Source organism: Octopus sinensis, linkage group LG8, assembly GCF_006345805.1.
Source record: "Octopus sinensis linkage group LG8, ASM634580v1, whole genome shotgun sequence".
Lineage (NCBI taxonomy): Eukaryota > Metazoa > Mollusca > Cephalopoda > Octopoda > Octopodidae > Octopus > Octopus sinensis.
In genome coordinates this window covers 63,540,917-63,558,205 of record NC_043004.1, presented here as the reverse complement: position 1 = coordinate 63,558,205, position 17,289 = coordinate 63,540,917, and the positions used below count along the sequence as shown (strand labels likewise).

General features: G+C 38.8%; 2 protein-coding genes across 2 annotated transcripts in view; both read right to left on the bottom strand.

Moving 5' to 3' along the window:
• The window catches only part of LOC115215068 (neprilysin-11-like), a 73,101-nt gene extending 63,175 nt beyond the window's left edge, over positions 1 to 9,926 (bottom strand). The window contains exon 1 of the mRNA XM_029784219.2: positions 9,898 to 9,926. Coding sequence (XP_029640079.1) covers positions 9,898 to 9,911 — 14 coding nt within the window. The 5' untranslated portion in view covers positions 9,912 to 9,926. The remainder of the gene's footprint in view (positions 1 to 9,897) is intronic.
• The window catches only part of LOC115214756 (neprilysin-2-like), a 214,764-nt gene that overhangs the window by 119,913 nt on the left and 77,562 nt on the right, over positions 1 to 17,289 (bottom strand). The window lies entirely within an intron of this gene.

Below are 17,289 nucleotides of genomic sequence, written 5' to 3'. Positions count from 1 at the left end.
GTATAGTACCATTTTTATAATGTTATCCGTCGTGGTTTCAAAATGCAAATCAACTTAGTGAAACCAACGTAGGACTGGATTTCGTCAGAAGAAACTTTAAGGCAAATTGATTCAGCTTTCTATACTTAGTGAAAGGAGTGCATTCCTTGAGATATTGAGAAGCACTGCAACATATATTACCTGAAACATTTTCAAAATTCAGGACTGTAAGCTTAGTTACATCTATGGTTGCACCAGAACTCAATGTTTCACCATCCGGTCAAATATCCTGGACATGCAGATACTGGTTTTATTTGGAGCATCCCTGACGGAGCCAGATCGGAGTGGGAATCAGTCAGATGCTGGCTGCAGTATGAATTGCGTGAAGGTCGCAATCAGCCTAACCGCTACAGAATTATGCCTCGTAACACCAGAATTCCTCTGAACACATCCCTGTCCATCAAGTGAAAAGACTTACTGATGTCAATATAGCCAGCAAGCGTCTCCAAACGAGAGCTTCGCACACGCTCGATGAGTAATTCGAAAGTAACTACCTGGTCTATAGTTCATCTATTTCGTGTAAATACTGAAACCTCCAGCTGCTGAAATGAGAGGCATGCAGATTATTTCGCCCTCTGTTGAGAACAACTATGCCAAAGCTCTAGGATATGAAGGTGAGTACAACTTTTGAACGGAATTTAAATGGAAAACAGAAACATATGTTACTACTGTCATTTCTGTCTTTGGCTTATGGAATAAAACACAACATTAATAAATGATTGAACACTGGTGTCGATGTAATCGACTTACATCTTTCCCAAAACGGATGGCATTGTTTCAGACATTGAGAGCCATATGAAAAGATTTTAACGGAGACCTTGCAGAATAGTATGCCTTGCAGAGAGTTCAGCATCATTTTGCCCATGCTTACGTTCTTAGCTGTGGATTAATTCACCTTTGATACTTGATGAGTGATAAAATAAGGAAAGTTGAATCACTAGTGACAATATAATCAATGTAAACATTTCTCCGAGATATGCTGACATTCTTCCCATATTTGAAAATAATATGAATAAAATATTCTATTTCGAATCTGTGTTTAATTCATATTCTCGTCCCAAAATAAGATTGATATATCGACAGGATACAGAAATGATCAAGGGTAAGTATGAAATAATTTTAGAAAGAGATCATCGAAATTCTGTGGTTTATGTTACGCACTAAAATTAAAATACCAGTGAAAGAATCAAGATTAATTATTAACACAATCTACGCGTGCATCGCAGATTGTATAAAGTCTCCTAATATCATTAATGTGTTTTATATGCCTAGAGAATTTTCAAGACATTGAAAAACGTCGGACTGTCCCACACTACAAGGAGGGTAGACAGTCAGCAACCTGACTTACCACTGCTGTGCGTCTCATCAACGACGACCAGCCTCCGGGTCAACAAAGATTGTTCTCATCTGTAACTTTAAAGCCTTCCTGAGAAGAACCATGACGCTACCCACCTCTGCCATTTCACATAGAGAAATAATTTTCTCGTAGTCGTTTAACAGGAATGAGAAAGTCTGCAGCCCTCACAGTCTGGCTTCAGTAATAACAACAACATCCCGTCTAAGCGACCTGAGATCGTCACTGAGGAAACCTTACTTTCTTATCGAACCCAGGCCGCGCACACTTATATATCTTACATTAAGGGAAACCAAAAAGATAAATAACAGTCCTTGAGGATGGTTAATCCTCCTCATCATTCGTGGTTGGTGGGGACACAATGAGTTTATTATATGGTGCTGTCGAAATACTTTTTCTTGGAGGGCCAACCTCTCTGGAAATATATTTTTTCAACATTTGTGGTTGCTCCTATCTATATAGATAAAATCTATGTGGGTGGGAACACCACTGATATCAGGACTAGTAAATGTTTGTGCGTTTTGTTAAAGTGGCAATTTCATTTTAAAAAATGTAATTGTTTGCATCATACGCAGATATATATAATTTTTATGAGGGACGGGTGTGAGAAGCTTGAGGGCTCTGCGTGTGTTTATAACTGTGGGGAGGGAGAGATTAGTATAAGAGGTGGAGGTTTGGAGACTGGTGACTGTAGGAGCCGTTTGGGAGTCAGTGTCTGCGGACATGGTTTGGGGAAAAGCGTCCGTGGAAGAATGATGGGATCTTTCTTTTTCTTCCATGATTCTTCACTTCATTCACTGTCCAAGGTTTCTGCTTCTTTTCTTTTCATGTTTTGCTGTTCCTCCCTGCTTGTCTCTTAGACCACTAGCGCAGTAGGATGTGCGGCTGATTCCGCAGCGGGTGGGGGAGCTTTTGTTTTCACTGGTGGAGGGCATTTAGATCGCTTGGTTTTCTTCTCTCCACCATTAATCTCAGGATCGTTTCGTCCCCTACTCGTATGATGTCTGCAATCAATTTGAGGTAATCTTGCGCTGCGGCCTGTTATAATATTTCCGGGCCTTGACCCTACCAATTTTGTTGATGAATTTTCGAGGCATGGAGGATTGTCACTTTATCTTCCAAGCCCAAAACGTTAGCGGCCACCAGCAAGGCGACGTCGACCACGCCGGGATTTCTCCTACCCCCACGTTGGAAGTTCGCCTTCCTAAGTAGATGGGTAGTAGTACCACTTGGTTTGATCTCACGGGTGACGTTGAGTGTTGCCTGGCCTTATCTTCACTTGCGACTCGCACCTCTATTGTTGCGAACTAATTCCCTCTCGCATGATATACAACATTTTGCCAGATTGGTTGTGGACATTTGCCAATCCCCTGTGTCGTTTTCTTCATTTGACGACATATCGGAGGATCCGAAGGTGGGAGGGGAATTGTATTGGGGTCTATTTCTGAGTGTGTTGACTTTGTTATTGGTGTTGGTGCTGATTCGTGATAGTTTGGGTGTGGCGTGTGGGTTTTGGGGGTGGGGTATGAGTCTTTTTGGTTTTCTCTTCCTCCTTTGAAGTTGTTGTTGTTGTTGGTGGTGGTGGTGATGGTAGTGTTGTTTCTGTTCTTGGTGGCGCTGGTGGTGATGTTGTTTGGTTGGGCTGACTTGTTGGTTGCTGAGTTCCTCTATTTGTTTGTAGAGTTTTTTAATTAGTTCTGCATATGGCGGTGTGGGTAACAGTGCTGGTTTTTCTGCACGGTTTTTGGTTTTCTTGTGGTTATTTTTGTTTTTCGTGATCTTGTAGTCGTTGTTGCTGCTGTTGTTATTGATTATGTGCTAGTGGGCGGTTAATTTGTAAGTGTGCTTTGCTACCACAAACATAGCAACGTAGCTTTCTGCCTTCGATGTCCTCTCTCATTGGATTCTATGTAGAATTTTTTCGAACATCATCGGATTAATTTCAGCAAGAATTTCAACTTTTTGGCCAATCCGGTTTTCAAATTGGAAGGACTCAAAGTGGAGATGTCCTCGGCTCTTTCTTCAGTGTCGAATCGAACTTCAGTCGTGGCAAATCTGTCACCCCTTGTAATGTAATCATTAATGGCCCATATAGGCCGTAAACATTTTTCAACATTTCTTGAGCGGCCTTTTCGTATAGCTTTTGTTTTTAGACTGAGCGTTCTGTAACTAACTGAATTTTTTGTTTCGATTCTTTCTGCGATGTTTTGTGGTGTGTGTAGTTGTATGCAGAGGTCGTCCCTTTTAGACATCGCTTTACAGGTGGGCGGTTCTTCTTTGGAAAAGCACAGGACTGTTTTCTCTAATTTCAAAGCTGCGGCAAAATTGTTTTCAGTATTCGTATTGGTTGTGGTGGTGATGGCGTAGTGGTTATAGTAGCAGAAGCATTCGTGCCATCAAAGGCCTGTGTGCGTTCACGCGGAAGGACTTTGCTTTCAGCTTCCTTCGCCTCTAGCATTGGTAGAGTCGGGAGGTCAGCTTCATGGTTTCGCTTAGCCATATTTGTTTAGAAATATGGCATGGAAATCGATGAAAAGAGATATGTAAATAGGTATGAAACTGCCTCTAGGAGTCAATTTCTCCCTTGAAAACACACTCAAACGAAAGGTGGGTACTTTGTGTGCAGAAATTGAAACAATAAATGTTCGAAAAAAAAAGGGGTCACCTGCTGAGCCGATGCGGCATCACGTCAGTCAAGACAGATATATTTATAGATAGATAGATAGATAGATAGATAGATAAATAAGTTTCTTTATTGGCCACACAGGGATGCACACAGATGGGACAAATTACAAGGTAGAGCTTTTCTTTTGTGGGAGGAAAAAAAACAAAAAGAAAACAATAAACAAGAAACAAAAAAGTGGCGTAGGTTTTCTATCAAAAGGGATCGTAAAAGTGGAAGAAGGAAAAACAAAGAAAAAAAGAAGAGAAAAAAAGGAACAGAAAAATAAAAAAGGAAGAAAAAAGAGGAAAAAGGGGGAGAGGAAAAAACTATCAATAGGGATCGTGTATCACAGTGTCATGATGTACGATGTAAAGGGGAACGCAGATAAGGTTTATCCGTTGGAAGAAAAGCCGACGAAAAAGACCACGGTAACATCGGTCAATATTGTTATATGTTACCACATTTGTTTGCAAGTGGGTAACCCTCTGTTTTCAAATTCTGAGTTCATAGGATTATGCTCAAGGTGGCTTCGTCATTCATACGTGCCATCCTTGCTACATTCACCCATCTTTTTTTAAAACATTCGCTAGACAAAACTTGCCTCTCTACTCTCACTTTCCTTTTCAAGTGGTACTTGAAGAAGTTGATGAGAGATTGACCAGAGAGGAAAGTGTTTGTCTCCAATCCTTTCAGACGCGTCCACCAGATACATTCCTTCGCCATAGCCACAAGGATGATGAAAATAGCTCTTCCTTCCCGTTTGAAGGAAGGAGGCGTGATAATATTGACGATAGACTCAGCTGATAAACCGACTCGTCCCACACGTGACAGCAGTTGTTCGACATAAGCCCACAGGTCGGAAATTGTTGGACACTGCACGAGTGCGTGCAGAACGGTTTCGTCGCTCTGACCGCATCTCGGGTAGGTCGGCCCCGTGTTTCTCGAGCCATGCCTATAGAGCTTATCCCGAACGGGTAGCGCTTCTCGATAGCACTGCCAGGCCAGGGATCTCTGTAAGTTGTCCATAGGCCCTGGCCCGAACGTCGTCCCTAACAGGCGGGTCAGGTATTCGTCGTCGACGTCCAAGTTCACCCCGAGGTCGTCGTCGTACCTCACCTCCACTAATCCCCTATAGAATGCTTGGGTTGTGATGGAGTCACTCAAGGTCGACCCGGGACGGCATAGTTGCTTGAGAGCAACGCGACACTCGCGGTGCCATTCGCCCTTCCTCGGCCTCTTTTTGATCCACGACTGCAGTTCGGTCATGGAGACGAGCTGCGGGAAAGCGTGCCTCACAAACGGCGACCACACCTGTTCACCGTCGTCTACGAAGAGCCTGAGATGTCGCAGTCTCAGCGCGTGTCTGCGCATCATCAACCACGGCATGCCCAGCCCTCCTTTTAACGGGTGTTGACAGCAAATGGATCGCCTGACCATCGGGACGCATTCTTTCCACAAGAAGCGAAAGAGAATGCGTTCTAGTTTGGTGATGGTAGAGTCGGGACAAGGTACGACGGTCAGGCGGTAGTAGATGACGGACGCGATGTACGTGTTCGCCACCTCCGCCCGACTTTTTAGGGACAGTTTCCTCTCGGCCCATTGCCGGGCGAGAGTGACCACCCTACTCATTATCTCGTTCCAGTTCTTCTCCACTTGGAGGTCCGGACCGAACCAGAGCCCGAGCAACTCGACCGGACCGTCGGTCCAGCGTCGCACGACAGAGGCGCTGGTGGACGGCATGGGCTTGCTTCTCCAGGTGCCTAGTCGCAAGCCCACTGACTTTTCCCGGTTGATTTTCGCTTCTGTCACCCCTTCGTAGTTTTTCAATGTCTCGCCGACCTGCTCGATGTGCTCGTGGCTAGACACAATGACGGTGACGTCGTCCGCGTATGCAGACACGCTCGTCCCGCATCCCAGTTCTCGCGGGATGCCCCTCAAAGTTGCCAGCTTCCGCAATAATGGCTCGAGAGTCAATACGTATAGAAGCGCCGAGAGGGGGCATCCCTGACGGACCGAACGTGCAATGTCGAAAGGTCTCGATAGATGTCCATTTACGCGAACTACCGAACGTATGCCTCTGTACAAAGCGGCTATCTAGCCGCGGAAGACGGGACCGAAGCCAGCCGCTCTGAGGACTGCCTCCAAGTATCGATGGTCCATCCTATCGAAAGCTTTCGATTGATCCAAATTGATCAGCGCCCCACTCATGCCAGGTTCGTTAACTACCCTGTCTATGATGTAGCGCATCAGGTGGAGGTTGTCATGGATGGTCCGGCCCGGCACGGCGCATGCTTGCGCCTTGTCGACCAGTTTCTCGATGACAAGCGCCAACCTCTTGGCTAGCACCTTGGCCAAAATTTTCAGGTCTGCATTAAGCTGAGTGATGGGCCTAAAGTTATCTATTACATGTCACTTGTTTAGATCTTTCTTCAGCAGTGTTACGGCTCCTCGGCTCACAAAACCAGGAATGCACCCGTTTTGCTGCCAGTTGCAGTATACCGCTACCAAGACATCTCCAAACAAGTCTGGCATACAATTGTAAAGCTCGTAGAGTAGACCATCCAAACCCGGTGACTTGTCCCTCGAGCATTCTGCCATCGCGTCCTGCACTTCCGCCGCCGTGATGGCACCTTCGCAGCACCCTGCCTCTCTTGTCGAGAGTCGTGGTAGGCTGTGTAGGTAGGCACTGAAGTCCACCCTACGTTCTTGCCCGCCACTTGTCCCGAACAGTCGGGCAAAGTGCTGTTGAAAGGCCTCACACATTTTACTTGGTTCGATCAATTCGCGCCCCTGTTCATCTACCAGAGACTGAATGGTGGCTTTGTTGCCCTGTTGCGCCTCTGCCACCCGGGCCTCTCTCGCGGCTCCAACACCTTCGTTCCTTAGAGCACGTATCCTAGCTCTGAAAGCACACCCTTCGTGTTTGGCGTTGAAGTATTTATCGAGGGCCAACCTCGCCACCAAAACGTCGGATGCGATGCCGCTTCTAATTGCCTGTTCTAGCTTTTTAACTAGCTCACCCTCTACTCTATTTCTATCTATGGCTAGTGCTTTGCTGTACCTAATCGCTTCTGCTTTTACTGCTCTCTTGAGGGCAAACCACCATTTGTTGTTGATGATGGCTCCCGTCAAAGCCCTCTTTATTAGTGTGCTAATTCGGTCTCTGAAAACCTGTCTCGATGGGAAAGACGCGTTTAGTTTCCAGTATCCGGGACCCTGCCTAAGTGTCTTACCTAACTCTAGCGTACATGTCACAAGTTTGTGATCCGTGTAGCTAACTATGTAGAATTGTGGACATCCTATGCTATCTCTATCTACTGTCTTACACAGTATCCTATCTAGATACGATCTCGACGACCCGATGCCGTTGCTCCATGGCCACGTTGGCGCCTTCAGGTGGTCTAGTCGGAACCTGTCAGACATTTGAAAGCGTAGATAGCTAGATAGCTAGATAGATAGCTAGCTAGATAGATAGACAGACAGATAGATAGATAGATAGATAGATAGATAGATAGATAGATTGATAGATAGATAGATAGATAGATAACTTACTTTATTGACCACACAAGGCTGAACACAGAAGGGACAAATACAAATGTAAAGCTTTTCTTTTCGAAAATGACAAAGAAAAGGAGTGAAAAAGAGGAAAAAAGTAAACTTCCGATCAAAAGGGGTCGGGGGCCAAAAGAAGTCGATCAAAAGGGATTGTGTATCACAGAAGAAATTTTAGGAATGTAAGAAGCCAAATTAGGTTTATCCGTGGAAAGAAAAGCCTACGGAAAAGACAGGCAAGGAAATAATAAAGACATCAGAGCAAAGTGCTCCCTCTCTCTCTTTCTGTTCGATTAACAGAATCAAAAGTGGTTCCATCCCTCGCACGAACCACCTCTGCCACATTCACCCACATTTTTTGAAACTTTCAAAAGAGGAACCCTGCCTCTCCATTCTCACATTGCTTTTCAAGTTATACAGATAGATAGAGAGATAGATATATAAACAGACGGACAGGCAGACAGGTAGATAGATGGAGAGATAAATATATATATAAATAAATAGATAGAGACAAATAGATAGTCAAACAGATAGGTAGATCGATAGATAGATGGTTAGAGAGAGAAAGATACGATAAAAATAGATGGAGACATACATATATACATACATGTATACATACATAGCTACATAGACAAATAGATATATAGTCAAATAGATAGATATACCGATAGTTAGATCGACCGATATTTAGGTACATACATACATACATACATACATACATACATACATACATACATACATACATACATTCGTATATATCGACGCAAGGAGATACATACGAATGCGCGCATATCAAACACATACATCTGCCTGCAAACTCAGACACATACATACATACATACACACACGTGCGCAAAAATTCTACGAAAACTCACACACACATGAATACAAAATATATTGTAAAATTCAAGTATGCCTACCTGACATTGTTAATGATTATGAAACATTGAGGCTAGTGTGCATAACATTCATCAGATTTAAATTCAATGGATTACAACATTTGGAATGTTGCTGCTAGTGTGAACTCATGCCAAGACTTCGATACTCCTAGTGAATTCATTAAATTAAGTTGACTGAAATTTCATGGGAAGAATGTCAGCAATTTTCTAATAAAATATGTTTAGTTTACGGTAGATAGGAATTGCCTAATGAAATTATAAAATATATCCTGAAATGCATCTGGCAAATTGTTCAACAGCACAGACACATACCCATCCATACACACAAACTAAAACGCACACATGTACACACACACACAAGTACACAGGCCCACACACACACATATATATATATGTGTGTTCTTGTGTGTATATGTATATTTACACATCGTTTACTCACACATACATGACCCTCAATATGTTGGTATGTATGCTCATGAATTTGTGTATACAAACATACACACACACACACACACACACACACACATATATATATATATATATATATATATAGATAGATAGATAGATAGATAGATAGATAGATAGAAAGACAGATAGATAGATGGATAGATAGATAGGTAGTAAGATAGGTAGATATAGAGTGAGAGAGAGAAAGCGATAAATAGATAGAAAGATAGATACATATATAGATACATAGATAGATAGATATATCGATAGATAGATAGAGTCATACATCCATACATACATACATACATACATACATGCATGCATACATACATACATACTTGCATGCATACATACATACATACATACATACATACATACATACATACATACATACATACATACATACATATATACATACATACATTCGCATGTCTCTACACATATACGTACTTACGAATGTCTGCACATATATCTTATTCACATATATATTCTAAGTGTGTGCGCTCAGTAGTTCCTATTTGCATATATATGCACCTGGTTGCGAAATTTCGGATTTATCATATATTTTATCACATATTGAAGCTGTGAAACATTTGGTGCTTTTCGCATATGCATATATACATGTTCCTCTGCATACTCATACGTATACATACGCACACACATTGAAATGCATATATACATACATACACACACGGTCGCAAATATGTACAAAGTCTTACACACACACACATGTGCACAAAATATATGTCGAGTTTGGTTTATGGTAATGTAAAATTCTTGGGGTTGTTAAATAAGAAGTTTGTGAATATCTCGTAATGCTCTGGGTATGTGATAATCGTATACAGAGAGAGGAATTGGGGAACAATGTCTTTATAAATGTATTTATATAACGGATGCCATAACGAAGGGGCTTTTCAATATTTCAATAAACAAATACTTACTTTCTTTCCGCCATCTCGCAACTATTCAGCGATCTGAAATGTAAAAAAGAAAAAGTTAAAGATCTCATGTTAGATTTCCTTTGACTTCAGTAACATTACGAGTGGGTTATTAAGCCAAAAAGATTCTCCAAGAATGAAGCAGACATAACTTCAAAGAGATAATGATGCACAAGTGTAAAATTTAAGCTAATAATTTAGTTTTGAGCACTGAGATGATAATATGAATTAACAAGTTGCAACTGATGACTCTTAAAGAACAGAAATTACTAGGGGAACACAGCACGAAATATGTACGAGGGTTTGTTGAAAACCTTCGAGTTTTACGGGTATCGGCAAAGACCTCGTTGGCGACCCAACATTCCTATCACTTTTACAGGATTTACAAAAACTGAAGGGCCGCTGCAATAACTTAGCAAATCCGACAAGGGAATATTTTGAATATAATCAAAATTGACTGAACTAAAGCCATATAATTTTAATCACCACCTCTTATGTAACTCAGAATTGATAGTCTTGAATAAGATTTTACCATCAAACTGTCATTAGTGCATAGGCAATTGACATTCCGTATATATTTTAATATATTTCTCTTTACCAACACCCTTCACGGGATACTGTACACATTACAACTCATGATCTACGATGCATTTGTGTGAATCAAACCGAATTTTGTTTTATTTCAATTTGTGTAATTTATTTTATTTACACTGGCATAAAGAAACGTTGATTGGGCCTAACAGTTACTGTAGTCAGAAGGCTAAAACATGTGACACGTATATTTGATTTACTTTTGAATTCTACAAGTGATCCTATCCACTTGCCCCACTTTGACTGTGTAACATATGGTTACGAACACCCATTAATTTCGAGTAAACTTTCTCATAAACAACAAATAAAAACAATGGTTATTTGCAGGATTAGCTAATAGATGCTAATAGATGCACATTACTTCTCCAGCAAACGTGCTAGTTTGAAGTGATGTCGGTACTGAAGGTGGAATTTCTCAGAAACCATGCTGCTGGATAAGTGGATCTGTCGGACATTGGTGTTAAAAACTTTTCAGATGAAAAATGCAGTGGAAAACAACACTTGGAGTGTTGCTGCTTGTGACGACTCATGCCGAATCTTCGATGCTCCTAGTGATTTCATTAAATATGTTGCCTGAGAGAAGTACAGACACACACACACACACACATGCAAAAACACATACATACACAAAAAACATAAACAAGTGAATATTCAGAAAGAAAAAGAAAACTTACACATGTACATACATATAAAAATACTCACACAGACTTACACACACATGCATATACAAACTTATATGCATGCATGCACACATACATATATGTGTATGCGCACACGTACTGATCCACACACATACGCACAGACAAAATGAACGCAGCTCGGATAACGGACAGAGTCAACGACTATTGAAAAGGTTCCAAGACAGAAATTTTGTGAAAAATAAATAAGTAAATGAGTAGAAAAATTACCGGTGAGTGTGTTAAACGATAAAGTACTAAAAGAGAATGACTCACCCCAGACGCAAGCGTATATTTCTTTGTATGTATGTATGTATGTATGTATGTATGTATGTATGTATGTATGTATGTATGTATGTATGTATGTATGTATGTATGAATGAATGTATGTATGTATGTATGAATGAAAATATGTATGTATGTATATATATACATATATATATATATATATATATATGAATAGGTTTTATTTATTTATTCATATATATATATATATATATATATAAAGTATCTATGTTCAGGTATGTATGCAACGTATACATGTATGTATATATATATATACATATGGGCGAATCTGTAACAGTTTGATAAGAGATTTACTTTTCAATCACCTGGGTCCAATTTCACATGGGTCTAATTCCATGCCAATTTGGGAATATAAAACGTCTTTTAATATCTTCGAAATCGGTCAAATACATGTGAATGGATTTGGTAGCCGAAAATTGAAAGAAGCCCGTCATATATGTACATGCATACATACACAAACACACACACACATACACACACATATATATATATATATATGTATATATATATATATATATATATATATTTCAACAATTGAGGGTAAAATTAATTAATTATTAATCAATTTCACCAAGTTTTCAGTATGCAAAGGGACCATTTAAGGCGAATTCAAATTATTACATTATATAAAAGGGCTTAGTAAAATAAATTACTTTGCCGCATACTGAACTCATTAGAAATAGTAGCTAAAAAAACTTTTTTAAAACTATTTCTAATACTTAAAGAAAACCTCTCTCATATAGTGTTTGCTCAATTCAACTCACGAAAGTATGGGGGTAAAGACATTAAAAAATCAAATGCAAATGTTATTTTAGAACGTACGTTTCAAGATTAGTCAACTCGACATTTCTATCATCAGCTCAGAACTCCTTGGTTTGGATTTGAAAACACTGAAAGTGGGAGCATACCCTTTCGGCTTCTTATCGCTTCTGAAGATCTGCTCGAACTATCAGTGCCAGCAAACTCAAATATGCAAGCGAAGAATTTCTGCTCTCCCCTTTCCACCAGCGTGGGTTAAAATCAGTAAACACTATGCTTTTTTCGGTAAAATCCGAGGCATTAAATAGAGAGAGATGAATTATAATTTCAACAATTGAGGGTAAAATTAATTAATTATTAATCAATTTCACCAAGTATTCAGTATGCAAAGGGACCATTTAAGGCGAATTCAAATTATTACATTTCTATCATCAGCTCAGAACTCCTATATATATAATGTAATAATTTGAATTCGCCTTAAATACTGAATACTTGGTGAAATTGATTAATAATTAATTAATTTTACCCTCAATTGTTGAAATTATAATTCATCTCTCTCTATTTAATGCCTCGGATTTTACCGAAAAAAGCATAGTGTTTACTGATTTTAACCCACGCTGGTGGAAAGGGGAGAGCAGAAATTCTTCGCTTGCATATTTGAGTTTGCTGGCACTGTTAGTTTCGAGCAGATCTTCAGAAGCGATAAGAAGCCGAAAGGGTATGCTCCCACTTTCAGTGTTTTCAAATCCAAACCAAGGAGTTCTGAGCTGATGATAGAAATGTCGAGTTGACTAATCTTGAAACGTACGTTCTCAAATAACCTTTGCATTTGATTTTTTAATGTCTTTACCCCCATACTTTCGTGAGTTGAATTGAGCAAACACTATATGAGAGAGGTTTTCTTTAAGTATTAGAAATAGTTTTAAAAAAGTTTTTTTAGCTACTATTTCTAATGAGTTCAGTATGCGGCAAAGTAATTTATTTTACTAAGCCCTTTATATATATATATATATATTTATATATATATATATATATATATATATATATATATATATATATATATATATATATATATATATATATATATATATATATATATATATATATATATATATATATATATATATACATACATACATACATATATATATATATATATATATATATATATATATATGTATAGGAGGCGCAATGGCCCAGTGGTTAGGGCAGCGGACTCGCGGTCATAGGATCGCGGTATCGATTCCCAGACCGGGCGTTGTGAGTGTTTATGTCTGAGTATTTATTGAGCGAAAACACCTAAAAGCTCCATGAGGCTCCGGCAGGGGATGGTGGTGATCCCTGCTGTACTCTTTCAGCACAACTTTCTCTCACTCTTACTTCCTGTTCTTGTTGTACCTGTATTTCAAGGGGCCGGCCTTGTCACTCTCTGTGTCACGCTGAATATCCCTGAGAACTACGTTAAGGGTGCACGTGTCTGTGGAGTGCTCAGACACTTACACGTTAATTTCACGAGCAGGCTGTTCCGTTGATTCGGATCAACCGGAACCCTCATCGTCGTAACCGACGGAGTGCTTCCATATATATATATATATATATATATATATATATATATATATATATATATATATATATATATACGTACATAGATATGAGTGTGTGTATATGTCTCTTTTGTTGTGGCTGTACTCACCACCATTTGACAAACAGTTCTGATTTGTTTACTTCGCCTATCATAAATAAAACGGCAAAGCCGAGCGAAATAATAGGTGCTGGACTTAATAAAAAGTACTGTAATCAATTCATTCGATTTAAAATAAGTGCTAACCAATGATTGAAACAATTAAAAATAGAAAGATAAAAGATATTTAAATACTTAAATAATTACTGAAGTTTTGTACAAAATTGACTCAGTTCATGTAGCATATATCTTATACGTACGAATATGCGTAATGTTTATAGAAGACGTAAGTGAAAATTTTAACACTTACCTATTTTAGATCGACTTCTTGGCACGGTTTCCTAAATGTCTTTGTGATCGAATAACTTATTGCTACTCCTACTGCTTATATGGCACATTACATACGGGCAATCCCATTGTTTGTTGAAGATCAGCCAACCATGAATTAGTTTTATATATAGCCATGAAACACTTTCAAATAGTTTTGATATACAAATTCGAACCAAATAAGGACACGATTTATCACCCTCAACGACTAGGAGACATAAGTATTTGTATATTTACCAGTAAATATGCACCAGTAAATATGCATGGTTTAGCATGTTGTTAAGTGTTAATTGTTAACATTTTAAGCTATTACAAATCGGTGCTTGTGAAGGAGGACAAGTGTTATGAGGATGGTTTTAGAGCTGTTATTTCTTAATTGCGGGTGTAGAAGACAAGAGGGAGGTAGATAGCTTACTTGAGTATAACAACTGTCTACTTTATGTTAGAAGTAGATGAATAGTCATATTTTTATGTGGCTGTGTGGTAAGTAGTTTGCTTACCAACCGCATGATTCCGGGTTTAGTCCCACTATGTGGCAATTTGGGAACTTTCAACTTATAATATTCGTCGGCAATGAGGATATAAATGACATTTCATTTCTCAGAAATAAATCCTACTTCACCCCTACCAAAAGAATGTCAAACATTTAGATGCACATAGAGAAACAATTTGGAAATTTCCCTTAAGTACCCGAATATGCAATCAAAAACTTCGTGAATAAAATGAGAAACCCTATTAACACTGATGAATGACAATTCAGTTCTCCTAAAAGAAGCCGATAATGGAGGGGCTATAATGACCATGGACAATGGCTGCTATAAATATAAAATATTGGAAATACTAATAGAGCAAACTTATTACAAGAAAGAACCAAGGAACGCGGGGAAAAGCAATAATGAATAAAAATCCAAACACTAATGAATACCAAGATTCCTTCACTGGAAGGAATTTCTTCGCTTACCCAACATCCACAAAAGCTCCGAAATACAGAGGGCCATAAATGGAAAGAGAAATCAACAGATAAACATACTAAGAATTCTGACCTCAAACTCACACCAATAATTGCTGAACCTCAAGGTCCAACACAACAGCTGAATGTTTTTTTGGACATACTTCTAAAACCTGTATGCCCATTAATTCCCACCTATACACAGAGTACGGATAAATGAATACTTCAAACTGACTTCATCACCAAAGCCACACGTCTGGTACTAGACGGAAACAGCGTTAGATTCCATAATAAAACATATCGACAGATAAAAGGGCACGGCTATGTGTGCGCGATTAGCACCCTCACATACTAACCTAGTTATGGGATTCTCGTAAGAAAAGCTTTGAGGAGGTGGAAAGAGATTTTAATCAGGTATCCAAGAAATACGTCATTAAAAAGTGGAAACGCTTTCCTATTATGACTTCATCTTTTGGGACAAATCAAATGAGTTTAATAATATACTCAACACACTTCACACATCCATCACATTCACGTCAGAATCAAGTTGCAATGGATTACCATTCCTGGATATTCACATAAAAATACACAACTCCACAGTCACAACAGACATTTTTTTCAAAAAACGGACATGCACCAGTATTTCAATTTCTACTCTTACCATCCCTCACACACCAAGAGGAACATCCTATACAGACTAGCAAGACGTATCTGTACTATTGTGATTACGTCACATCAAAGTACGTCAAATCCAAGGCTTCCTAGCAGCAAAACAGAAATACCAATTACAATTAATAAACGAGGGAATTAAAAAAACGTTGAAGCTGAGCCTTACACAGCTAAGGACCCCAAAGGAAAACCTTAATGAACACACGATTCCATTCATCAACACGCACAATCCTGGAGAAGCCAACATCTTTCACACCATAAAATCAAACGTACGTATAGTCCTAAATAACCCAAATTGAGAAATCTGATTGATTAAAACCTCATACGAAACAGTAGACGCCACCCAGGAAATCTCACAAAAACAGAATACACATCAGACAATGAATTAGAATTCTCTGTAAAGAATAAGGACATAACAGATGTGGAATATGCAATAACAACAACTTTAATTGCTTAGAAAGTGTTTCCCACGTAAAATTCAAGAGTGGATTCTCGTTCAAAGTTAATGCAGATATGAACTGGAAGATGCAGAACTTTATATACTGCATTACTTAACCAAATGCAAGGAAAATTACATTGTTGGAAAAAATAAACGGCAATTCCCTTTGCTGAAGTGCGAGTTTCTACAAACAACACACCCGACAAAAGAAATTGCGCAAGATTCCACAGAGTTATTATCTAAAAATATGCTGGGAAAACTTTCATCAAAATCGATTCACAGAAAACTGAGAAATCTTCAATTTTACTCTTAAAATATTAGAGTGGCTCTGGGCGTATTACACTAATATTTAATGTTTATTCATGTAAAACATCGAATTACACATGGGACTCGACTATACAATTGTAGTCCGCTGTGTAAATAATGGCTGAAGTGGGATCAATTTGAGAAGATATGGAGGCAATTATTCGCATAAAGAAAATTAAATATGATAATTATAATAGTTTGGTCGTCAAATACAAAATATGCAAAGAGTTTTCAATTCCAAGAAGCGAAAGATATTTATGGTTACTGAAGTGAACATTCTTCGAATGGAAGAGACTGTTGACATTTTCGAATCGAAATAAATTGAAATTGTGACAGAAAATTTGTAATGGGTATAGAGAGGAAAATATGATTCAGTTCCACGCTCGACATCCGCCATTTCATTTTAATTACTTCAGATTTCATTTTCCCCATCTTGAAAGAAAATATTCGATTTGTACCAGACAGAGGTCTGAATGAGAAGATAGCATGAAGAAGGTCGTTTACAGAATTGAATGAAAGCTTTTGCGTGTTTTCTTGACCACTCAGTAGAAATAAATAAAAAATACAGAGTTAAGTGAGTGGAATTCGTTTAGGAAGTTAAGTCAGAAAAATACTTTTTTATAAACAAGTCATTTATGAATATCATATGACCTACTATTTTCTTATGTGCGACACTCCCAACTTGTAAAGT